The following is a 27112-nucleotide window of genomic DNA, read 5'->3' as shown; positions in this document are numbered from 1 at the left end:
CTGCTGCCTGCACCGCTCAGCACTTCAATACACAGCGACGTGTGATTGCGTAAAAGTAGGATGTAAAATGTGTGTGTTTCAGGTAGTCAGAGGGCCATGTTCAAGCAGGCCATGCGTCACTGGGAGAAGCAGACGTGCGTAACTTTCATTGAGAAGACAGACGAGGAAAGCTACATAGTGTTCACTTACAGACCCTGTGGGTGAGTTCGGAAGATCACCTCGTATCTCTGTGATTGTGTGTGTACCTAGAGTTCACCAGTGACCTTGTCATGGCGAGAGACGACACGGTCACTCAACAATGGCTCCACTTTCCTTCCTGTCCTGCTCCTGTTTCCCCATCCCACCAATCACGCCGCTCGGTTTAAGTGTTTGTATGTTCGTGCAGTTTTTTTGTTCATACTCTGCAGAAGTGCATTGTTCTGTCGAGTGGCAGCACGGTGGGGTCAGAGTGTGTTTGTACAGTGGTGACACTTCACTGACTGGTTGTTGTAAGCTGTAAGGTTTTTACAGCGGCTGAGAATCGGACACTCCAAGACGCCGTTGTGCAGACGGTTGAAAGAGAAGGATATCCAGCTACATCTGTGAACTTAGAGTGTTAGTGTAAAAGCAAAATAAAAAATAAAAAAAATCCCCAGCAGCAGTTCTTATCTGAATGATGTTATTTAGGCGAAACACTCACCAGTTCCAACTTTGAATAAATATGAGGATTTGACCTTTTTTTTCTGTTTAAGGGTCAAAGAACTTGTGATTGATAATTTTCATGATTTTAAAACTTTTTTATTTAATACATTTATAATTTTTATCACTCACATAGACACATAGATACATCAATATAGATTAGATAGATATAGATTTTATAGATTAGATTAGACTATTTGACTGTAATCTAATCTGGCTATTATTGGTAATAGTACAGCTTTTGGAAAGTATTGCAGTTACAGATTTAATTTCCATGATTAAATATTCAGTATCTGTTTGAAAAACAACAAGGTGTTAATAATATGAATTTATTCTTTGAGCAAAAAGACAAACAAACTGACCAATGAATATTGATTCTTTGTCATCAGGTCTTATTCAGGCTCTCTAATATGATACACTGTTTACCTGTATGCTCAAAGAATAAATTAATAATATTATTTCACTTGAAGATGGGTTGCAACACTTGTTTGTCTTGTTTTTTTTTGTATTTTGACTTGTCGCACGGGCTGCAAGGTGGCACAGTTATTTAGCTCTGTTGCCTCACAGCTAGAAGGTCGCCGGTTTGCGTCCCAGTGGGGGCACCGGGATCTTTCTGCGTGGAGTTTGCATGTTCTCCCCATGCAGCGTGGGTTCTCTCCGGGTTCTCCAGCTTCCTCCCACAATCCAAAAACATGTTGAGGTTAATTAGTGATTCTAAATTGTCCGTAGGTGTGAATGTGAGTGTGCTTGGTTGTCTGTCTCTAAGTGTAGCCCTGTGATAGACTGGTGACCTGTCCAGGGTGTCCCCTGCCTTCGCCGTGAATCAGCTGGGATAGACTCCAGCCCCCCACGACCCTAGTAAGGATTAAGCGGTGTATAGATAATGGATGGATGGACTTGTCACACCAAAGATGCTGGATCAGCCATCTGAGCCATGCAGTGATTCTTCATTTTTTATCCGTTTAGGCACTTACTTTGTGTGAACTATTATTATCAAACCTCATAGATTTAATTGTGTCCTTATGGATCAAAGGTAGTGAAATCTGACATCTCTAATTTTAGACGTTATTTTACAATGGATGGATTTTATAATTCAATTTTTGTAAGTTCTTGTATTGATGCTAGTGTAAAGACAAAATGTAACTTTGAGAGGTTTGGCTTTCTTTTTTAAATGAAAAAAAAAATATATTTTTGTTTGTTCAGTAAGATGCCAAAAAAGAAGATAACTCAGACATTGTGTCTGATCATGAGAAGTACAGAACAAAGATTTAAAACAATACTAACCTTATAATAATAACTTGCTTCCAGATGAGCGATACTGTGATTCTCAATATTTTGAATTTATCAACAATAGCTTCCCACAAGTTCCCACTTCTTTCTGTTCTGAAATATATTTTATTTCTAAATTTAACAACCAGCAGCCATTTAGGTGAGCTAATGATCTGCATGTTAACTGATGATGCCAGTTGTCTCGAGTTCCCTGATAGGTTGGCTGCATCAGAGATTAGACGCTGTAATCTGATGTATAAATACCCTGTAGCTTGGATGTGCACTGTGTGTGTGTGAAAGAGAGAGACAAGGACAGAGTTACAAAAGAAGGAAAATGCATGTCTAAAACATAACTATAGCACATTTGAGGTACCTGTGTGTAGGTATGTGTGTGTGTGTGTGTGTGTGTGTATCTATGTGTGTTAGAAGTTACCGATGCTGGCACTGCAAAAGCTGCATGAAAAGACTCTATCTACTCCAGTGACTCCTGATCCTTACCATGCAATCAGCTCGCTGGATAACTTTAATCAGATTTGTTAGCCTGGCACGGATGTCTCTGCCAACCAGAAAAAGTGAATGTGTGTGTGTGTGTGTGTGTGTGTGTGCTGTGAGCAGCGATATGTGAATTCTCACAGCTTATTCACATCGGGTTATGAAACTGCAGCGTTATCAGAGCGTTGTATGTAAATAAATCCTGGTGCTTTTCCTCCAGTGGATGTAGTACGGAGCAGGAAATCCTGAAAAGACCGAGCGCTTGTGTGTGTGTGTGTGTGTGTGAGTGTGAGTGTGAGTGAGTGAGTGTGTGAGTGTATGTTCATTGTTAATTAAATACAGCACTGCTGATGCTTTTTTCAACTGCCAAATGTGTAGTAAATGTCTTCCTCCTATCTCCCTGCTATCAACTTCCTGCTAATCCTTATTAGGTGTTGTTCGTATGTGGGTCGTCGCGGCAACGGGCCCCAGGCCATCTCCATAGGAAAGAACTGTGACAAGTTTGGCATTGTGGTGCACGAACTGGGCCATGTCATTGGCTTCTGGCATGAGCACACGCGGCCTGACCGTGACGATCACGTGACCATCATCCGGGATAACATCCAACCAGGTGAGACTCATTACCCACGAGGCATCTGGGTCTCTTAGATTCATTCAGGCTGTTTCTAGCCGGAGACAACGTTCATAGACGGTGTGTGTACCGTTTTCAAAATTCACACTCATCGCTGGCTCTGGGGAAGTGTGAATGAGCCTTTTAATAACTGTGAAGTCACCTGGACCACCGTCACTGCCGTCTGTCACTTCTCCTCAAACACACTTCTCTGCACCACAATGCAGTCTGACAGGTGTTAAATCAAATTACATAGCAGTGCATCAGACCTGACCCATGGTTTTATTTAGAAGCACATCAGAGCTTTCAACAACGCTGCTCTATTGGACTTCAAGTATTTTAATAAGGCTCTTTAAAAGGCTGTTCTCTTCAGACTCAATTATTTAAAAGACGCTTGCACACATTGCATTTGTAAACAATATGCAGTATTTGTATATGCACTTCTGAGAGCCCACTAAATGGTTACGCTCTGATTGTGAATGTGTAATACAACTAAACCCTCTAATGCTGCTGTATCTGCATGTCTGCAAATATTTGTGTGTCTGTGTTTGTGCGTGTGTGGTTCCCAGGCCAGGAGTATAACTTCCTCAAGATGGAGCCAGGGGAGGTGAACTCTCTTGGGGAGCCATATGATTTTGATAGCATCATGCACTACGCCAGGAACACCTTCTCACGGTAACCGGTGGCGACATCTCGTCTGTTGACATGTTTTGAATTTACAGGGTCACGATCTGCCAAGACATTTTTTTTTTTTCTCACTGTTACAGTCTGGTCTATAATTTTGTGAAACAGTGACCCTGATGGTTTTTTAAGTGTTTCTCTGTGTTTCTGGGTGGTTTTTTGGTTTACTGTTTTTGGGTGGAACTGATGTTTCGGGCCAACCGTGACCGACTGTCATTACTCATCTCGTCGCCAAAGTAACGGCTCAGTGCAACGTGTTAAAAAGGAATATGCAAAAGAGGGTCATTCTTGCTTTTGTGTTTATTTTGAACATAGTTTGTGTTCTTCTTGTGAATTGTCATTGTTGGGCTGTGATCAAATAACCCTCGACTACACTTTTACAAAATAACAGAGCAAGCAATACTATAAAGCAGAGCAGGCGCTATTGTGAAGGGAGAGTTGGTTTTTGGGGTCTCCTTCCCACAAGAGACTTCATGGCTTGACAAATTGTATAATTGCAATTCGGAGATATACAAACAACACACAAAAACACACTTATTGGTATTTATTACTGTAACATGGTGGACAGGACAAATATGCTGATCTAATGCCTCACTAAGGCCGGTGTTACACGTTCTGCATTTGCGAGTACGCGAGGGTCAAGGCAACATAAATTTTGTGCGTCCGCGTGTGGGTCAAAACTTGTGTCCGTGAGGCGATGTTACACGGAAAGTAGTGTGCATGCTTGGCAGTAGTGTGCATGTGCAAAATGCGTAGATGCCGATCTGCTGCACATGTAAAAAAAAACCAGACCTCTAAGCGAGGCGCAAGCAGACTAAAAAAAAAAATATGATGTGTAATAACTACAACTGCACATTCATGGTGTCCGCAGCTGTCTGTGTGTGCATCAATACGGGAATACAATCAATTCTTAAGGCGACTGGTTATTGCCTTGTAGGACTGCGACCCCCCTAAAACAAATTATAATGACCCCATATTACTGCTTAAATATGTTTTATCTTCCATTTGTGATCAATACTTCTGTATGTCTTTATAATAATAAAACAGCAAGACTATGTTTTTTTTTTTCCCTGATTCATCATTTTAATCATTTTAAGACCAACCAAATTTATCTTTCTGACTTGTGCTTATGTCAGCTTCTCCAGCTCTTCCAGCCCATTTGGCTTTGGCAGAAATTGGAAGCCATTACATGATACAGTAAAACTGATCTCCACCACTTAAAATCAGCCAGTTTGCATTTGGCAGCGAGAGCAGTCATGGCTTCATTTTACATGCTTTCCGTGTGATGATGCTTTTTAATCTGTGCCATACCTACAATTATAAGCCCTCCCGTTCCCCAGTCGGCTCCAACACACATGCAAAAAAAAAAAAAAAAACTCATGGGGTGATCAGTATTTGCACAGAAGTCAGTGCTTCCTAAAATTAGAGATTTCTCTTCAAACATAGCACATAGTAATGCACTCTGTTGCTGATTCATTTCTATGTTGTAATGCCACATTTAACACCTGCTCTTCCTCCTCTGTGAAGCGGGATGTTCCTCGACACCATCCTTCCATCCAGAGATGAAAACGGGGTCCGGCCTGCTATCGGTCAGCGGACCAGGCTCAGTAAAGGAGACATTGCACAGGCAAGGAAGCTGTATAGATGTCCAGGTACTGATATATTTTCTATGAGACTGCAGTATGTTGTGTGTGTGTGTGTCAGTGTCGGTGTATGTGTGTGCTGTCGTCAGAACTAGGAAACAAAAGATGACCTCTGTTTATCTGCTTGTATCTTTGGCTTGAAATTTGCACACTCCTCCACTCTCCGAGGCACAGAGGTGAAGTTGAGTAATTTGTTTTTCCATGTGATGCTTCCCTCTTTGTTTTCGGGCCTCTCACACGTTACACACACACACACACACTCATCCAATCAGTTCTTGCGCACACCCGTTTTGTTCTAGCGTTCCTCCGGTCCCTGGCGAGCCGCTCTGACGTGATCTGGGTCTGCTCACGCGGAGCTGTGCCGCAATGTCGCAAAGGTTTATGAACGCAAGCGCTGCCATCGCTTTTTGGCAAATAGTTAAATTCCCGAGACGAATTCACACTCTAGGTCATAGCAGTCACATGATGTTCTGAATGTGAGACAAACAGATTAAATAACGTGTGGATATTGTGGTCTCTTGAAAATTCACCAAAGTCACAGTTAGACATTGCTTTCATGTGTGTATTTTTTCTGTTTGTCCAATTTCGTCTCCTAAAATAGTAGAAACCAATTGTATTTGTTCACATTCATATATGGTTGGATATATAGATAAATATATATGCACACGCAAGTATATCACAATATATGTAATAGTTATTCTGCTAAATCTGTGTGATACTGGAGAGAGGGCAAGACTGTGTTAGTGTGTCCCAGCTGGAAATAGATACAACTTCAACCTTATAAGGTCATATTTGAGTGATACCATATTCACTGACAGATGAACAGAGCCCCAGGGCATTGTGGGGGAAAACAGCATGCATGATGGGATAGGAGGGGCACATTTGGCTAACCTCCTTTTGAGAGGGAGCCACGGCGTTAAACCCAGAATGAAGGGTAAAGAGAGCAATGTTGTGTGATATTTCTCCAAGAATGCTCATTCAGCTGCAGCTTTAATGCCTTCGCAGGGATGAATTAAAAGTCAGCCGCTTTAATTCTCTTACAGTAAATGAGTACTACTGGGGGATTTTTAAAATTCTGCTAAATGGTGACGGAGCTTTGTGACTGTGGTCGGACCTCACATGCATAGCGATACACACAGGAACACAAATGCACAACCCACCTACATGCAAAACCGAAAGAAGCCAAAAGCAACATGAGACATGAGTTTGTTTGGGAGGGTAATTTTAATTCCTTTACTAGTTTCTGAATTAGAACTACGCGTCTTAACAGTTTCCATATGGACAGTTCAGATATTATAGACATAAACTTTGGCACGAAAGCAGCACATGCACGAGCCGGTTGTTTTGACAGCGTAGCCTGTAATATATTTATTTTGGTAAATTGGCAGTTTAGAAATGAATTTCGTGCAGATTGAGAACAATAATAGATATGAGAGCCATGTGTTCTTTAGCAATGTACCGATCAAGTCATCAGTACACAGCTGAAAGGATTATACACAACAGCAGGACTTTCCACAAAAATGTAATTCCATCTGTGTGTGCGTGTGTGCGTGTGTTTATGCTTGTGTGTGTGTGTGTGTGTGTGTGTGTTGCAGCATGCGGAGAAACACTCCAAGAGTCAACAGGCAACTTCTCATCTCCTGGTTACCCCAACGGATACCCTTCATACACACACTGTGTCTGGAGAATATCTGTTACACCTGGAGAAAAGGTACGCACACACACGCACACACACACCAAGTAGCACCCTACAGTGCAGTGAATGTGCAAGCACAGCCAATAAAAACAAGAGAGCGCTGACAGCTCGACTGTAGATTGATTAAGTCTTAACAGATACCACCCTCTTCCTCTGCTCTGCCTCCTCTTATCCTGTCTCTGAAGTGAAGTGCAACGATCTGCATTAAACACATTAAATATGTTTTCTTTTTCTTTTTTTCTTTTTTTTTTACTTCTTTTGCACCACCAGATCGTTCTTAATTTCACCACCATGGATCTGTACAAAAGCAGCCTGTGCTGGTACGACTACATTGAGGTTCGGGATGGATACTGGAGGAAAGCTCCGCTGCTTGGTAAGATCAAGGAGCAGCTGGAGTGAGCTGATGGAGGCAGATTGGAAACCTTCAAATCAACACACTGACCATTTTCACTGCTCACCTACTTCTTCTTACTGTATTATTCCGTCACTGCATTAAAGATTCATCCCTTCCTTTAACAAAAACAGTCCCGTTTTTAGCTTTGTGACGCCACACTTTTTTAAAAATAAGTTTAAGATGGAGAAGTAGGAAAATTCTCCCAATCCATCAGAGACATTTCTTCTTTTAGCAAATTTGGACATACAAGCTTTTAGGGCTGTAGAAATCATACATTCTCTTCAACCAATCAAATGTACTTATTTCTAAATTAACTAAATTGAAAAGTGCTGAACACACTCTACCTGCTAGTCTTATTAGACTAAAACAAATTATAAATACACATAAAAAGCTTGTATTTGTGGCATATTAAATCATTTAACCTGAGTATTTTATACTGAAATAACAAAAACAGACCTGCGTGCACCTGCCCATAAACAAATCATTTCTGAAACTAGAACTGTATCAACTGATGATCCTAACGCAACAACTATTGAGGTCATAATGCAGACGAGTCACCTTAACAGTTTTAGATGATCTGCCACGTTGGTTGTGATTTCCAAACTGCTGGTTGCAAAGTTAACGCTCAAATTTTGGCCGTCCGTTTGAACAAAGTGCAGCCACACCGACGACTTCTTTGACAAGGTGTCATTTAGTTTGGAGCTGACTCTGAGTAAACATTCAGTTAAAGTAGTCGAAACGTTAATTAAGCTAAACCGCGTAGTCACCAATGGGTCGGGTAAGTTCACAGTTGTGAAAACATGGGGGTGTTCACATGTGATCCGTTCCTCCAGCGGCCAAAAATAATGAATTCATCCTGCAAGGCTGTTGATGCAGCGCTTTTCTCCTCACGATAAAAATACCAGCGATTGTCCAACAAATAAGAATTTGGTCTCCTGAGAGCACATCAACCAATCGTCCTGAACACCACAACCCTGCAAAGTTATTTTTTGAAAGTAATAATAGTTTGTAATTGAAATTATTCTGGAAAGATTTAAGTTTCCTCAAATGACTGGACTGCAGCAACACAGTATGTACACTGTAGTACACTGTATGTATAGAAAAAACACTGACACAAATGCTGATGCTAGAAATATCAGAAGATGAACTCCAAGCCAGGAAATACAGGAGAAGGCTGATGAGACGCCAAGATGCTACACAGCTGTTTGTGCTCCTTTGAGGCAGGATTTTACAACTCTTGAAAGCTATTTCAACACCAATATAATTTACTATGTAAGCAGTAGCATTATAACACATGCTATAAGGTATTCTATATATACACTGTGTGCTTTGGGGTTTTCAGTGTTGCCAGATGACTTTGCTTTACATTGCAACAGAACATAAACCAGGATCAAGCTTTTTCCAGCTGCACTGATCGTATTGAAATGAATTTTTAACTCATGGATATTGTTGGCCGAAACGCGGACTTTCAATAAGTTTACAATTTCATGTTGTCATCAGCTATTTTATAAACTGTAGTTTCCCAGCAGTCATTGGACATTTACATGTTGTGTTTTTGTGTATTTTACAGGTAGGTTTTGTGGAGATAAAGTCCCTGAAGTCTTGATTTCGAGCGACAGCAGAATGTGGATTGAATTCCGCAGCAGCAGCAACTGGGTGGGGAAAGGCTTTGCTGCCATTTATGAAGGTATCATCTTCAGTCCAGCTATCAATCAAACTAATGAACGAAAGTAATGAAAGTAAAAGCATCTATACATACAAATGAAGAGTTTGTCAACGTACCCAAGAGGTTTTCTCGGGGCTTTCGTTGCTGATAGCAGAATGTGTTTCAGGTGTCTTTCATCAGTGCTGCTAATGCATCATGTTTCTCACTCCCTCTCATGTTGTTCTCTTGTGCAGCCATCTGTGGAGGGGAAATCACCAAGGACTCCGGCCAGATTCAGTCTCCCAACTATCCCGACGACTACAGACCCTCCAAAGAGTGTGTGTGGAGGATCACTGTGTCCGAGGGATACAACGTCGGGCTCAGCTTCCAGGCCTTTGAGGTGACTCATTCCTTCTGTGTCTATGTCTCTCTCGCCACCCTCCCTCTTTGTGCGTATGCTTAGGAATGTCTGGGTCAAATTTCACGCTCGTATAGCTGCTAGGAAGTTAATAAAGGTGGCGGTGTGTGTGTGTGTGTTTGTGTGGTTTTTGTGTGTATAATCGCACAGAGACACACAGCGGGCAGTCGGGGATTAGTTTTGTAGTTTTAACGCTGTAAAAATGTCAGTTTGCTAAACGACTCAATCTGATTCTGCACATGAAAAGTCAAAGGTCAGCTTTCCAACGGAGATTCTATTCTATTCTATTCTATTCTATTCTATTCTATTCTATATATTCTTCTACTCTGCTCTGTTCTGTGATGGTGTTTGTATGATCAGTGTTCTACACCTCCCCTCAAAAAGCCAACTATCGGCTTTATAACACCTGAAATAAATGGGAAACATCATATTATTGCACCGACACAAAAGTCATGAAACACATATGTAGTCACCGTATCACCTCCGGTAACCATTGAAATCGCAGTTATAACTCTCTCTCTATTCATTTAGATAGGGGTTTGGCCTTGTTGGCTCAAAGTAAATGCTCTGGGACATTACCAATATGGCTGCCGAGTGGCAAGACCTTTTCAGGAACAGCATGATGTGCAACAATGCATGCATTTTCTTGGGGATACTCTGCAAAGTGCAATGCAACATTCTGACAGAACTGTAGCTGTTCAGTGTTGGTGTTTGCAGCTGCAAGTCTGCAGGCTGATGAAGGACAGGGGAGTCTTATTCCCTTGTTATTAATGTTGTTGTTTTGGCATTCTTTTTGTGACCATGAAATTCTCCTCATCATTTTATTGCTGAAATGTGGGAGCCTGGTAACGCTGGTGAAATGGAATCCAGCAGCCAAAGTAATGAGCGGTTAATCTGTCAGACACCAAAGTCACAGTTTTAGGAAACTAGATGTGAGTCAAGTGATCTCCTTACTGGCCCAATCTAAATGATTTTTAGAGGTTGTGGAATGACTTATTACCTGTAACAACTACGACCTTATGTGCTAGCCATAGCACATTGTTTTTCTTTACATAGTATAATAATGAGATTAACTCATTATTATTAAATGAGGAGATGAATACATTTGTGACCTTATGCAGTGGAGCAAAACTGTTCCATCACTCTGTTCATATTTTCTGCTTTCTTTTCTAACAACATCATCACTGCATCCTTAAATTCAGCAATGTGAATAAAACGTTACGACAACCCATGAAATTACTGATAAAATGACACAAATAGGAAATCATTTTAAAGTACATGAAAAATATATATTTGAATAAATAAAATTAAAAATCATGTAGCTCTGAATGATCTTTTTTTTTTTTTTTTTAAACAAAGTGACAATTTATGACATAAAAGGACTTTTTATTTCATACACGACACTGTAAAAATCAAGTTTTCTTCCTGTAAATAGAATTCTAGATGCAATTCATGATAATGACCAGAAAAAAAACATTGATTCTCTAATCTCACATGGATTTTTTATTTTTTTAAATGAGCGATATCTTGTACAGAAGGTATCACAACAAAAATGTTAAATTAATGTGCTTTCTGATTATATATATTATTGTTATTTTATATTGATGATCTCATGTAAAAATTAGGCTAGAAAATGTGTCTTATGGAAAATCACTGTACTTTCATGAGATGGCTACTTTTCATTATTTGAAGAATAGTTTTGGTATCCCAGCTGCCAAAATATACAATTTTTTTGTTGTGTAGAGCAGAGAGAGAAAAGAGTTGCAGTTTATAAGTGTACAGATACAGACACTAAAGGTTTTACTGTATTGACACATTTGATGCTGTCACTGACGTTAACATTCCCAGCAGTTTTGTGTGTCTGACTGTGTATTTGTGTACGCCTACATGAATGTTGGTGCAGATTGAGAGGCATGACAGCTGTGCCTACGACTACCTGGAGGTTCGGGATGGCCCGCTCGAAACAAGCCCTTTGATTGGTCGGTTCTGTGGCTACGATAAGCCCGAGGATGTGCGCTCCACCTCCCACACGCTGTGGATGAAGTTTGTCTCAGACGGGACAGTGAACAAGGCCGGCTTTGCTGCTAACTTTTTCAAAGGTGTGTGAGTGTGATAGAGAGAGGCTCTTTGTGTGTGTGTGTGTGTGTCTCAGTTGATTGTGTTTTGTCACATAGCTTTTTCACTTAAGCATTTGTTATGTGTGTTTTTCAGAGGAAGATGAGTGTGCCAAGCCAGACAATGGTGGATGTGAACAGAGGTGTGTAAACACTCTCGGCAGCTTCAAGTGTGCCTGTGACCCCGGTTATGAACTGGCCCCTGACAAGAAGAGCTGTGAAGGTAACAGCGACTGTATGTGTTCTTGTGTTTGTGTGTGTCTGGTATGCGTAAATCCTGTGTACGCTGCTTTGTGTTTCCATAGGATATGAGTCTAACTCTTAAAAAAAAAGAAAGAAAAAAAGCAAAGAAAATATCTGAGCAGCCCCCATCAACAGGAAAAAACATCTTTCTGACACAAAGCCGCATGCCTCCTTGTTCAAATGCCACACATGCCGTGAAGGTTCTTTAATCCCACGAAATAGATTAACTCCCCATTATGACCCACATACTGAAACAAATGAACAAACCACTTCTGACGCAGAAAGAGAGAATTAACTACGCTGGTGCAGAATTTCTTCAGAAGAGCAGTAGTTACTGTGTACTGAAATCCCCAGTGATTTAATGTGCTGGGAAATTAAGTGGATTTTGCCGAAAAAAATATCCACACATGCAATTGCTCCTCGAAAAGGAGGCATCGCATGAGGATGAGGGGCTGCACAGCGTCAAGTACAGTAATAAATACAGATCTCAATACCACAGTTATGAGTTTGACAACATGTTTTCACGCACTCGTGTTGGATAACTGTCTGACGATGAGCCCTGTGATCATAAGAGGGACATAAAAGGACAGGTATTCTGTGAGTTATGTGCATTATGTAACGTTGTCCACTTGCCCTCGAAGTTATTAATCATTTGTAGCTCTAGCTTTCCACACACACATTTTCTTTTTGTCGAATTTAGTGGCCCTTGGAAGAATGTTCCTGCTGGGATCGAAGCTTTCCACATTCCACGCTTAGCTTTCTCACATCAGAAAAATCTCCTTGTCAATCATGAGCCATATACATACGCCTCCTTTTCACAGTTATCATTCCTGTTAAATTCGGTAGGAAATTTGATGAGGTGTAGCCCAGCAGCAGCCTTAAAGAGTCATTCCATATAACCTCGGTGCCTCCAGCTTGTTTCAACGGTCAGAAAGCAGCAGAAAAGAAAAAAAAAAAGAGCATGTATTTGCATCTGTGTCTGAATTATTTGCATTTTCTGTGGCTGCAGCGGCGTGTGGCGGTCTCCTGTCCAAGTTAAACGGGACCATCAGCACTCCTGGCTGGCCCAAAGAATACCCACCCAACAAGAACTGCGTGTGGCAGGTGGTCGCTCCCACTCAGTACCGCATCTCCATGCAGTTCGAGGCCTTCGAGCTGGAGGGTAACGAGGTGAGTGCGCATCCCTGCATTTCTATCCTAACGTGGTAGTTACGTGGAAGCCACCTCGTGAATGTGTAAGAGCCTTATTTGCGCGTTTAGGTGTGCAAATACGACTACGTGGAGGTGAGGAGTGGCCTCTCATCCGACTCTAAGCTGCACGGTAAATACTGCGGCACCGAAGTCCCCGAGGTCATCACCTCGCAATACAACAACATGAGGATTGAGTTCAAGTCGGACAACACCGTCTCTAAAAAAGGCTTCAAGGCTCACTTCTTCTCAGGTAGGACACATGTGAACCTGTGGGTGTGTGTGTGTGTTTTTCTCAGATGTGGGCAGAGTGGTGTAGTTCACTTTAATTTAACCAAAATGTGAGTGTTTGGAACATCCACAGATGGACTGGGGGAGAAGTGGATTATGGTGCAGGAGTGGTTTGTGGTTTTTGTTGCTCGTTACCACTGGAATCCACTGAAACTGCCAGAAAGTCAAGCTGAACACAGCTCCTGCCCTCCTGTGAACTTTTAAACTTTTGAAGCTGACAGGGCTTATGAATCGATTCATATTGAGAGTATCACTGTTCGTTTGAAATGCATAATCAGGATATTATGCTTTATGTATAGTTTTATTAGGGGATCGGCCAAAATAATCGGTGCCAAAGTTTTTAAGTTGCACACTTATCTGAAACATTTTGACTTCCCACTTTTTTTAGTTCAGAGTAAAAGATCAGGAAAAAAAATGTTGTTAAATTTCTAAAAAGTCATTCAGAGTCATTACACTTCCATTGACCTCAACACCTTTGCTTTCCCCAGTGCGACATCACATTACTTTCTGCCTTGGAACAGGACATAAATCATTGACTGCAGCAAGAGACAGTGCTGAATATTTTACTCTGCACTGCGAGAGTTTTCTTTGTAATAGCTGCAACAATGCAGGTGTGCAAAAACAGAAAAGTGCCTGCAGGATGCATTTCCCCTCTTACAAAGCTGTCTGAACATATAGATGTCTCATTTAATGTCCCCCTGCCCTCCTCTACTGCGAGATCGTGTTGTGGTATTTGCGGAACTCTCCGTATTTGTGTCCGTGTGTCTCTCTGTCATGCTGTGTCTCCTGAGCCTCCACCGCCGCCGCCGAGGCCTCCTGCACCCACCCTCCGCTCTGCCCTCTCTCCCTCGCAGACAGACTGGCACTGTGTCAAGAGCGTATGTTTGTGTTTGAGTCATGCCAGGACATAAAGCGCGGCCGTTCTCCGCCTCGTGGCCGCATCAACAGCAAGCCGGCGTCCTCATCAGAGGTCAGAGGTAACATGACCTCACAATCGGGAGCTCTGATTGGCTCTGGTCGATCGTGTGATGTGAGGGAATGGATGGATCCGGTTTTAATGGCGTGGATCATTGTCTAATCCATTGTCCTCCTGAGGGAAATGTGCTGTGACCCAGTTTCTTACTAAATATTACTCAGTATTAATTTCTGTTGGCCACATGAGTCATTCCATGCAAGCTGTAATTGAAAACCTCCAAAAACTAGTGTGGAAGTTTTCGTTGTACACATCTTTGTTTCATCCAGGGCAGAATATTTAATATGTACCTTTGTGCACATTTTTCATATTGTGATATATTTTTGTGTTTAAAAATATTCTTTAGTATGATTGTTTTGGAATTAATGTTTTGTTTTTGTTTTTTTTTAATACTATACTGTTTAGTAAAAAGAAATATTACACACAAAGTGAACCAGTTTATGCCAGTGCCAACGCAAATTTCAGCAACTCTGAAAAAATGTGCAGCAGCAGTTTTAAATGTGTTAGTAACATTACCACAAGTCATGAATATGTTTATACATATATCAGAGTTGGGGGCAGCTTTGCAAAATTACAGGAAATGAAGGGCCAGTTCATAAACAAACAAAAAGAGACGCTGAATAAACAGTAAAAGCCCCCTAACTTGCCTTTCTTTGACATTATTTATTTAAAAAATAGATGAGTAACCTAACAAGGAACATGACTGGAGATTTACGCTATAAACAAAAAAGGAAAAATCCCAGCATCAATCAATTTATTTTCACTGTGAATTGGAAAATGTCCAGCATGCGCCCTGTTTGACCCACATGTCATGTTGTGATTGTTTTTAATTTAAGTGTTACACAAATTATATATGTAAAAATAACAGCAAATGTGGGCTTACAAGGCTTTACGAAGTGGCTCCACTGTTATCTTAAATAGCATTGCAGGACAATCGTGCTCAGAACACCACTCTCAGAAATAAAATGGATTTATCATGTGTATTGATTTGTTTAGGTTACCGAAAAACATTACGGTCTGTTTATTTTACCACAGCTGACTTTTTAAAAAATTTGGAAACCTGCATTGCTAAATCCATGTTTACTAGTTGGCAACCTCCCTCTTAATAATGTCAAACCCTTGGGAGAGATTTTATTGCTTTATCCGTGCACATGTGTGCATGTGTCTTGGTGTCGTCACACAACGTTGGGTCAAAGACACTAAAGGACATCTTTCGTTTAGCCAATTCATTTTAGTGAATAAACCCTCATAATTAGTAGGAAAATGGGACACAGCCGTGATTTCTCACTAAAAACACAACAAATATCCCCCACTTGCTGTTGCAGGGATGAATTTGTTGGACGTTAACATCTCATAATAACAATTTTAGGATGTTGCCCTGAAGAAACGATTCCGATTTCTCTTTTCTTACTTTAGCATTTTACAGCAAAGTAACTGAAAGAGGAAATCATCACAGGCTCAACCTAAACTGTCTAATCCCAGCTACTTGTGAAGCTGTAAACTGGAGAAGCTGGTCAAAAATCAGCTACCTGCAGAACACCTGGAACACAGAGTTAAACTGCTGAGTGGACTTCGGTTGTACTCACTCACATGCAGATAATGTGTGTGTGTGTGTGTGTGTGTGTGTGGTAAAAGTTGCTGTGTGGTTCAGCTATTGTCAGAAGCTTCCAGGGATAGCTTTTGGTTGGCGAACAGCCAGCAGCTTTAGGGAGGTCCCTTCAGCCTCCCACACATACTACTAATCCGTGTGTGTGTGTGTGTGTGTGTTTGTGTGTGTGTGTGTGGACATTTTGTGCTTGACCTGAAGACAGCTACAATGAACACTGTGTAGCATCAACCGTAAAGCTTCTTAGCCTGTGATAGGGTGAGACTGAGCCCACAATAGCACTGTAATACCACATCAGACACAGACAAACACACACACACACACCCACCCACACACACACACACACACACACACACACACAGAAAGGGAGAGAGGAGGATTTAGTGGTTTCATTAAAAGCAGATCTAGTTTAATTCACAAGCTCTTGAGTTGAGGTGAGAGTCAGCGTCTGTGTCTAATCTCACATCTCTTTATAGGAATCTGTTTCTTGCTCACAGTCGCAAACGCACCGCAGCTCTCTGCTCCGTCTCCCATACACCGTCCCCGTACGTCCACACGTCTTCCTGTGCGGCCGTCGGTCCGTCCCCACCTCTTCTGGTCCATCGCTGTTGTCAACGTGGCCGCCCCACACAGAGCTCCTTCCACCTCCACCCCGTGATCTGCTCTGTTGCTGCTCTAAAGGCCTTTGTCCTCGGCCGGCCTTCCTGAGGCGAAGCTGTGTGGTTAGAAGAAGCCGTAATTTAGAGGATGAGGGAGAGAAAATGATTGAGGAATGAGACAACACCTTGATTGTGTCGGTCTTTTTGGTTTTGGTTTTAAGTGTACGGACAGTCAGAAACTTTAACCCGTTAGCCAAAAAGCCAAAAATGTTCATAAAATCACTTCAATATTAATTATTTCATGAACAATAAAATAATACCATAATAAGCTTGTATATATTATAAACTCTTGGTTGAAGGAATACAGTCGTCCTCAAATGTATTCATACCCTCCCATTAAAGAAGGAAAAACACAGCTGTCACTGAAATAAGTTGAAATTGACGAAAGTAATATGAAATAAAAATTTAATGAAAATCATGACGTTGCTTTTGAATTGTGGTTCAACAGAAACATATATAAATATATAAAAAACACAGGCAAACAAGCATGATGGGACCCGTAAACTAATATTTAGTTGAACAACCCTTTGAGCCAATCACTGCAATCAAGTGTTTTCTGTAACTCTCAATCAGACTTCTGCACCTGTTGACAGGTGTTTGGATTTTGGCCCACTGCTCATCAGCAAAGTGCTCTCATTTGTCAGGGACAGAAAGGGTATGAATACATTTGAGAACGACTGTAGTTTGACATTCTTGAGTATCCACCATACATGAAGTTAATTGACTTAGCTTCAGAGATGGAAAAAGTATTTAGATCTTGTGCTTAAGTAAAAGTACCAATACTACAGTGTAGAAACATTAAAGTATTACAAGTGAAAGTCATTTAAAGGCATTTAAATGTATAAGTATCATCATCAAAAAACACATTAAGTACCAAGAGTACACGTAGTAATAATGCAGAATAGCATATTTCAGAGTAATGTGTATTACTGGATAATAATTATTCATGTGTTTGTCACTTCAGTGTTAAAACTGATGTAACTCCTTTTTGTAGTTAATCTTCTGGGTATTGTCTTAATCAATAATTTTACATCATAATTTATTTCTTAATTCCAGTAAAGGTTTGTATTATTAAACTAAATTTGCAAATTATCTTGTAATTTAATTTAACTACAGTTCATATCTAGTGAACAGACACGGGAGCAGAATGTAACCTTCTCATCTAATTCTTGGCCAGAATGTGGATAAGGACAATAAGTGTGCAAAAAAAAAAACACATTTGCAAAATCCTAGAAAAAGTAAATAATGGAGCAAGTAAAGGTCCAGGTCACCACGACAACTCCATGTCCTCTTAATTGTGCCGTGTACTGTGGTGAGACATAAAGATGTATAGGAAGGAGGTCTCCTCTTTCCATACTTTCGTGATAACATGAAGACGGCCCGAGGCGCTCGTCGGATCTCACAGTTCCTGTTCAGTTGGCTGAGTGAACACAGCAGACTGATGTAGCAGCGGTGGTCTGGCTGGAGGAGAGCACAGCTGATTTGGAAACAGCTGTTGTGGTCAGAGATGTGTCAGAGCCAGGGTTGAGTTGGGACCACATGACTTTGACCTCAAGGAGCCGCGTAAAGACAGTTTCAGAGGCCAGCGGCGGCAGCAGCAGACTTACACAGACCAGCATATTTTAGAGCTTTGGCGATTTTCTTTTGGTGGATGTTCCACTTCTCAGCACGTGTTAATTGGGTCAATATTTTTGTGTATTGCACTTACTTTCCTGCAACATTTCCTTTAGAGATCTTTCGGTAATTATCATAGATCGATATCAAATTGTTACAGTGGTGACAATTTGGGCTGCAAGCAATGTTGAAAGCAGGGATGGCTCTGTTTTCTGCTCTGACCATCCTGTTGGACTTTCACTCTCAGCCTTATAATAAAAAAAAAAAGTTTAACCTGACAGCTGACAATTGTTCTGGGTGAGCATGTTAGTCTAGCACTGTTTTTATTTTTTATTTTCACCACTATTTTCCCACTTTTGTCACACTCCCTAACTTCACTGACCTTCCTAGTTTCATTTGATTTTCTTTCCTATCATATCTCCTTCTTTTCTGCCCTGTCCTGCTGTCTCTCCCACCCCTCTCTCCTTTCCTTGTCACCTCCCTTCCCCTCCCCTCCCTCCACCTTCATCTCTTTGATGTTTCCACATGAGTGATGTGTTGCATGTGTATCTCTCACAGACAAAGATGAGTGCAGCAAGGACAACGGCGGCTGCCAGCACGAGTGCATCAACACAGTGGGCTCTTACGTTTGTCAGTGTCGCCATGGCTTTGTACTGCATGAGAACAAACATGACTGTAAGGAAGGTGGGTTTCACGTACATTCACATCCATACACACACTGGCATAAGAACGGCGGAGTGCACATGCATGCCATTACGCATCACCACAAGCACGTGCTCAGTCATAAAAACAGTCATCGGCCATCGTACACCCCATACTCTGTGTACCCACTTCCACATGACGACAGGCTGGCTTTTTACATTTGAAGACAGGGTTGTTTTTTTTTTTACGTTCATGTGTTTTTATACTTGTAGCCTGCAAGCAGAACTGTAGACCTGAGGCCTATGAGCAGGCACGTGTCAGATGTAATTTATGATTATGAAACTTTGAGACTTAATAGGTGTAAGACTTCACTGTTTTGGAAATTTGAAGGCTGTTTTAATATGTTAAACCACAATACAAAATAATAAAACTGTGCCCGGCCGGCTCTGCAACCCAAACGATTAATTATTCAAATTGTATTCATGTGTAGGCCTGTGAGGTAAAAGATGCAGCTATGACTATGATTTTAATACTTAGCATTCGGACATCTTGAGACTTGTGACTTTTTCAAAAAGACTTGACTTCAGTTTATCATGTCTCAACTGTATTTTACACCTTTGTACCTATTTTTTTTTTTTTTATCGGTTTGTTGTATTGTGTACAGTGTTCTGAAAAAAAGAGATTTAAAATATATGAACTCTTCACCTTAACTTTAGTGGCCCTGAAGGGCTTCAGACCTTATAGGCTTTCAGGCAGAATGCAACAACGACATTTCTGCGCTCTGAAACATGTTATATGCAACAGAATTATATGACACAAGTTTCCATTTGTAATGAGACCTCAGGAGAAAAACTCTACCTTAGAAACAGATTTCTGTCCAGGTCAGCATGTCAGGTGTGTTTTCACAGTTAGGTCGCTTATTGTTGGTAGGCAATACGTGTAAACTAAATCAACCTCGAATCCGATACTGATATGTGAGAGTATGGTGGGGTTTAGCGAACAACTGGCCACCATGACAGTGACTTCTGTGGAGCTTAATGAGCTCATGTGTTTTTAGAAATGTCAGGATTGATTATTTTCAACATCCAGCCCAAATGATGTGATGTCATAGACTAAAACACCAGCACGGTACAAATGTCCACTGTACTCAATGAGTGTCATCAATTAATCTTTGATCATTATTGATAAACAAAAGTATTAAAAGTTTGCATCTCTAACGTCCTGCCACGCTCCACATTCTCTCTTAATGACACCTGAGTGACAGCAGACGTAAACAAAGCCTTGAACTTTTGGTCCATGCTGATACGATAAGTTAAAAAATGCTTTCATCTGCTCTGATCTGCGTCTTTGAGATCAGATCAGGACTTCTCTTGTATGAACACAGTGTAGGTTTGTTATGTGTTCCTTCCAACAGCTCTACAGACTTATTAAAGTTTCTTAATTGAGTCAATGAGGTAATAATGTCAAACTTCCATTCTGTATATTCTATTGGCGTAATGACTACAGGTTTAAAAAAAAACCTATTTTGATTTGCCCCCTGCAACTCATAAGAGCAGTACCCTGAACCTGCACCAAGCAGTCGCATTGTGTCTGAAAGCCTCTTCTCCCTGAAAAACAATAGACTTGATTTGCACTGTCTCTAAAGGACTTCATTAGACTGGGCCCCCTAAAGAACTAAAAACAATACGAGTTGCATGTCAGCTCTCTTCACTTGGCATCGACCTGCCCTTTAAGACTGAGACAACCTTGAGGGACTTGAGACTTACTCTAAAGAACTTAAGACTTTATTTTGGACTGATTCCCGATGACCTGAGATTTACTTTCAATGGCTTGGGACTTGAGTCGTACTTGTCTCAAATAACTGGTTGCTAGTCATTAAAGCCGCGTTCACTCGACTCTGGAAGACTTGACAATCGACTTGGACTTGTTTTAAATGCCTTGCTTGACCTGTACTGACATGAAAAGTGCGAAGGTGCACCCGAGTTAAAGCTAAATAGCGTAGAACTGCAGTAAAAATATTACAGTATCAATCATACATGGGGTGTAAAACCCAGAGGCTGGAGCTGTGTTAAAACTCAACTTGAACTCGTCCCAAAAGACTTTAAAACAGCCTGGAAGTCACTAAAACTGTGTTCACCGTGGTGTGTGTTTGTGTGGGAGAAACAGACACACACGGAGAGCAGAAAGGTTTACGTTTGACAGAAGACGTTATTTACTAGAAATTATTTGCACATTCCCACATGCGCACACACACACACACACACACACACACAACTGTAGAATCAACATATTATACTCAGCTCTTTGAAGTTGAACTTTTGAACATGGACACACACACACACATGAACCACATCAGTGCTCACATACACACCTCACCGAAGGCTTCCCGCGCTGCTCATAAAAAGACTCATGTTTCAAACATCTGGGAGCTTGAAAGCTCCGCGTGTAGCGCCGTCTTCCTGTGTGTATGTGTGTGTGTTTATATGTGCATTAGACCAGCTTGACCCAGTAACCTTGCAGAGTCATGCAAATCCATATTCCCATCACACAGCCTGTGTCCATGTGCTGTTATGTATATACACGCAGCATGTGTGTGTGAAAGTTTCAGTATGTGTAGATGGACATTTTGGATAGCGTGACATGTGCTGGTAAATGTTGGATTAATCATTAAACAAAAAAACATTAGTGGTAGTCGTCACCTAGCAGTTGGTGTGTGACACTTGTGGAATAGAAAACTTCATTTATGGTCTCAGGGATTCTTTTTATTCTGTTTTATAAACATGTTGAACTTGAAACTGTTGGGTTGTTTATTTGATTGCGATGCTTTGGCATTGTACATCATTACATTTCATGTTAACTTGATTATAGTTTGGTTTTCTACCATGTCGACCAGCAATATTATGACAAATGATTGTTATATCGTGTTACTAGCTGTTATTTTTAACTACACAAGCTGTGAAGATTTTCTGTAACAGAAGTGTGTGTGGAATATAACATCTGTGTTTAATACGTTTCCTGTTAGAAAGCTCCTTTACATTTACACATGTTCTTGTAAACATCCATTTCATGCTGTACATGGGTTTGGTTTGTTTGAGAAATAAACGCCGTCACCCTCAAACACATCTTGTTTGTCTTGTGCATGCCTCCTGTCTCCCAACACCTTCATAAAGCCGTGGCATTCATGTAACTCAAACCATGCACACTCAGATGCCATGTGTGACTCTGTGGGCTGCTGTGGATTGCTTTTGATGGGGTTTTACGCTGAGGCTGAGACCGTAACCTTGACCAGGGAGAGATGTTGAATGGTTGCTAGCATGCTGCATTAAAGAGCATTATTACAGTCGTAGTTTGTCGCTTGTCCATCACTGACAGCTTAAATACAGCAGATACGTTGCAGCACATTTTAAGATGCTTTTTATGGTCGAATTCTTTGTGGGATTTTGTTGGTATCACTCAACACTGCAGATTCTGTGAATACCAACTGTTTTCTGGGCTGAATCCAACAAATTAAGTGGTGTCAATAACAGAAGAGCTAGCTGCCAAGTAACTCATTCCTTAATGTAATAGAGAAACGAAGCTGGCGGAGCCAAAGTATCAAGAAGTGTTTTTCTTCTTCTGCTTTGAAGAAGAGGAGCAACTGTGACATGTAGCATATTTGGACTGCTTTGTCTATGTAGTCAGAAATGAACATAAACACTGAACTTATCCAGAATCCTGAAACTGATACATCGCAATGAATGTGATGCCGTTTTTATAAGAATTCAGTCCTAAACATCCAGTCACCAAGGGTTAGGGACTCAGATGTTTTTAGCACTAAAAATCGTATTTTTAGGAATGGTTAAAAAACAAACAAACAAACAAAAAACAATAGATATGACATTCAGAGTTTACACAAAATATGACACCGAAGAGTTACTGTGCACTCACTACCATCAGAATGAGATACGTCCCATTATATTATTTTGTGTGCAAGAATATCGATGCTTCAAGAATATTCAGAGTTCCTATTCTTTGGTGTTTACACTATGCTGGCTCAGCACTGCGCCTACAGTATATAAAACACAGAGATCCTGCTGCAGCAGTGTTTGTGCAAAGCATGCGTGCATGAATCCATGTGAAATTCACACCGAACTTGTCACCAGGATGTGTTTCTTTGAAATCCTTTCTCTCTCGTTTAGTTCTCTTGTTTCTCTCCTTCCTGTTCCCTTTCCATTTCCTCTGACCTTTTCCTGTGCAGCTATGATTTTAACTTCCTCTGTGTGTGTCTGTGTGTGTGTGTGTGTGCTTGCGTGTTTCTGTGTGTGTGTCCAGCTGAGTGTGAGCACAAGATCCACAGCCCCAGTGGGACCCTGAGCAGCCCTAACTGGCCAGACAAGTACCCCAGCCGTAAGGAGTGCACCTGGGACATCACAGCCACGCCGGGACACCGAGTCAAGATTGTAAGTGTGCATCAAATGAAGCGGGCGACACGTGTTTCTCTTGAACATGACTGGCGTACATCCCTGCCGCACAACAATGCATTGTTCTGTCTGTGGGGTCTTATTGTATGTAAAGGCCTCAGGCTGTTCTTCCCCCTTCTTACATGATGATCTTTCTTTTCATGTTCCACTTATGAAACCCAAATGTGAATGGGGGAGAAAGTGCACGTTTGTATATTCGGGCTAACTGCAAGCGTGTGCTCATGCGTTAGTAAGAGGCCTTGGGCAGTGGCCATCTGTGTCTTTCTGCGTGTATGTATGTGTGTGTGTTCAGCCTGCACGCACACACACATGCAGAGACTCGTCTCCACATTATCTAAGTCGCTGCACATGTATGTATTTAAATATAAAGGTACGTATTATATTAATTGACACACTTACAATTCAGGGTCACCATCATTTTGGTTTTGGGTTTTGTCTCTACTAGTAGAACCAAATGACATCTCCAGAGTCTCTGTGTAGAGAAGATTATGCGTCGTGATTATTTTAGATTAAAGATAGCCAACGTTGAAAAGCTCCAAGTCAGATGTGCATCGCTGTTTGTCTAAAGGAGAAAGACAGAGAGAATCAGAAAGGAGAAATCTCAGCCTCTGTGACAGTAAATTGAGAGGTGCGATCGTGACTGCGTGTTTAGAAAGCAAAAACTGTACCTGATTTAAATTTGGTTAGGATTGGTGTTTCCTTGTGAAGCGATGCGCAGCTCCCAGTGTTGCTGCCACACTCAGAACCCTCCCCAGAGTCTTGTTCTGTGAGCATGTCAAGCACCATCTGCGACGAATCTCCTCCGCTGTGTCAAAATGGCGACCCTTCAAAGAGAATTTCATTTTAGTGAAGAGGAAGAAGTTGCATGGAGCCAAATCTGTTAAGTGGGGTGGGGTGGGGGCAGCAATTGTGTTTTTTTGGCCAAAAAAACCCCACCATGCACTATGCATCGAAACACCAAACTGTCCTGTTGTGCCACATTTCACATCGTTTGCGCTGTTCTTTCTCAGACAGCTCAGGATGTTACAGTAGAACTCTGTTGACAGCCTGACTCTGTAGGACATATTCACTGCTGTGCACAAGCCCATGAATGTCTTAGAACACAACAGGCCTTCTCCTGGTGCGCTACTGACCTGATGCGCCTTCTTCGGTCTTGGAGACTGTGGGCTCTTCCACTGCTGTCTGGTATCTTGGTTGTAACCTCAGACCCACCAGCTGTTTCCAGTGATGATTACTGGAAGTCAGGCCATTGTCTGAAAAACAAATGTGACGCTCTTTGCTTTAGTTTGAGATCCTTTTTGAAATTGCAAATGCACATCCACCAGTGGTCTCAAACTTGCTCGTAACACAGGTCCTGCTGTTGATAGAGCAGCATCACATGAGTCCTTAGAGTTACTGCTCACACCTGTGGTATGTTCATGATCCTGCTGCACGTTTGTCCTCTAGCGGTGCAAGAATCTCCGTATCACGTGGGTGCTGAAGCTCATACATTTTACAACCCCAATGGAGCCCAATCAAAGCTTAATGTAGAGTGTATAGATAAGCCTAAGATTTTACATACCTCTTTAGTACAATTTACAGGGTTGTTGTTTCCAAGAACTAACAGGCTCATTGCATCAGGAGTATGTGGAACATCACCAGAATGGGACAACCGCTGTTGCATCTCCTCCAGGTGTACCAATAAAACTACAACACAGCCGACTCTCTGGCAAGTTCACAAAATCTTAGGATTTGAAGTGTGAGGACGTCACTGGAAACACACTGTTGTGAGAATGTAACGGAAAACAACTTGCAGCCAAATATGACAATCCCTCTTCACAATGACTTCAACATTTTACTTCTGTGATTCTCCAGCCATACACCTGTCAAGTGTGAGGAAGACTGGATGAATGTTTGTTGAGAAAGACCAACCCAACACACACACATGCACACAGAGACTCGTTTGTTTGTAGTCGTTTTGCACTTCGTTAAACAGAAATTGTAGTTAAAAGCGTTAGAGCAGGAATAAAATTATTACTTTCAATAATTTTTTTTTTTCATTAAATTTTTTTGATTAATAATTTGGTATACATCAGAAAATAAGGAAAAAATCACAGCTCCCGAAAGATATTTAATTTGTGTCACTTCTGAGAAAAGAAAAGCAGAGAATCCTCTCAGTTGTGACGCCAGAATTGTGCAAAGTTTGTCGCATAAACTTGGAAATGACTGTAAACAACGATTTGCCGGTTGCCAAAATACTGTAATCCCCAATTTATCTTCTGTAAGTCGACTATTGGATTACTCAACTACTCGTTTCGGCTCCAAAAAGCATGTATGTCACAAGCGTACGGGGTTCAAATTGGTCCTTCCAAAGATACAAGTGCAGGAGCAGACAGTCACACACACATGCTCACATTCACACAGCGTGCTTCAGATAATCCTCCTAAAGTCCACTCATGTTCCCATGCAAGTGGTGTCACACACACACACACACACACACACAAACACAGTCTTTACAGTATGCACACACATGGCTGGTCTAGACGACACACGCACACACAGCACAGTCGTCCTACAAAATGTCAGGATTTGTCTCTTCACCTCGCCGCCACCCTGCAGCCACATGCTGGGCGTTATCAAAATTGTCATCAACTGTCATTTAGTTTTGATAATCTCTTTTTGCCGCTTATGTAACTGAAAACACATTACATCATCAGCGATGCTCCTGTTTCAAATGTGTGACTGCATGTGATTTACGCGCAAATTTGGAAAGAGGTACATAGTTGTGTCTGTTTTTTTAAAGGTGTTTTCTGTTATCTTGATGTGTGATTGTGTATCCTTGTGAGGACCAGACTGAGTTTTGACTTTAGATTTGAGGACATTTTTTGAAGGTGAGGACAGACCACGAAAGTTTTGCTTGGCTTGGACCTAGGGTTCAAGTTAGAGTCCGATTTAGCGTAAGGAGCTCAGGAATGCATTATGTCAATGAGAGTCCTCGCAAAGATAGGAGTACAAGCGTGTGTGCGAGATAATAGGGACGATCTCTACGTCCAGAGTAATGACATCACAGCGGGACGAATCTAATATCTGAAATCTGAACGCAGACATGAAGGTCACTCTGTTGTTGCTTCTTCACTCTCTGTCCGACACACACGGACACAGACACACACTCTCCTCATAGAAGTAGTAAACAAATACACCAACCAACCAGTGTCTCAGCCGAGCTACAGTTAGAAACATCTGGAAGCCATCACGACTCCAGAATCAAACACTTCCCCTCTCTGTAATGACATCCTCACGTCAGCCCTCCGTCGCCCTCCTCTCTCCTTCCGCCCAGTAAAAGATCAGTGTGGAGTTTGGTGATTGTTGTGGTGAGGAGACAGTCAGAGAGGTGTGTGACTGTGGCTCAGAGGCCTGCAAGGTGTTATGACTAAGCTCACGATGACTTGTTTGGATTATACTTCGTGACACTGCATTCATGCCTGCCAGAAGTTGTGTTTGCATGGACTGAGGGAGGCAGGGCTTTCTTCTCTGAAGGTCTAAAATCATGAAAGGCAAATATATATATATTTTAGACACCTCTCAGTGTGAGGGCTTTTAAAGGTGTGTATGAGATAAAAACTTGAATTTTGAATTAACAGAATTATTTTTATGAATTATCATCAAGCTAATTACATTAAAAAAAAAATGCCAATAAAGTGCTTTCCATCATGTCAACTAAACTATGCGAAAACCATATTCTTGATGTCAAGACAAACACAGCTAATAACTTACAGAAAACGCATTAAATGTGACTGCAAATAAAGATGGACCGACT

The 27112-nt window shown here is 41.3% G+C and overlaps 1 protein-coding gene across 1 annotated transcript in view; it reads left to right on the top strand.

Annotated features, from left to right (window-relative positions):
• Positions 1 to 9681, top strand: part of tll1 (tolloid-like 1) — a 33277-nt gene extending 23596 nt beyond the window's left edge. Inside the window, exons 5-12 of the mRNA XM_008292977.1 lie at positions 83 to 200; positions 2871 to 3049; positions 3619 to 3724; positions 5258 to 5382; positions 6969 to 7084; positions 7340 to 7442; positions 9034 to 9150; positions 9363 to 9681. Coding sequence (XP_008291199.1) covers positions 83 to 200; positions 2871 to 3049; positions 3619 to 3724; positions 5258 to 5382; positions 6969 to 7084; positions 7340 to 7442; positions 9034 to 9150; positions 9363 to 9571 — 1073 coding nt within the window. The 3' untranslated portion in view covers positions 9572 to 9681. The remainder of the gene's footprint in view (positions 1 to 82; positions 201 to 2870; positions 3050 to 3618; positions 3725 to 5257; positions 5383 to 6968; positions 7085 to 7339; positions 7443 to 9033; positions 9151 to 9362) is intronic.
• The last annotated feature ends 17431 nt before the right edge of the window (positions 9682 to 27112 follow it).

This window comes from Stegastes partitus, unplaced genomic scaffold (assembly GCF_000690725.1).
Source record: "Stegastes partitus isolate 25-593 unplaced genomic scaffold, Stegastes_partitus-1.0.2 Scaffold850, whole genome shotgun sequence".
Taxonomy (NCBI): Eukaryota; Metazoa; Chordata; class Actinopteri; family Pomacentridae; genus Stegastes; species Stegastes partitus.
The sequence above is the reverse complement of the archived record's forward strand: the minus strand, read 5'-3'. Positions and strand labels throughout refer to the sequence as shown.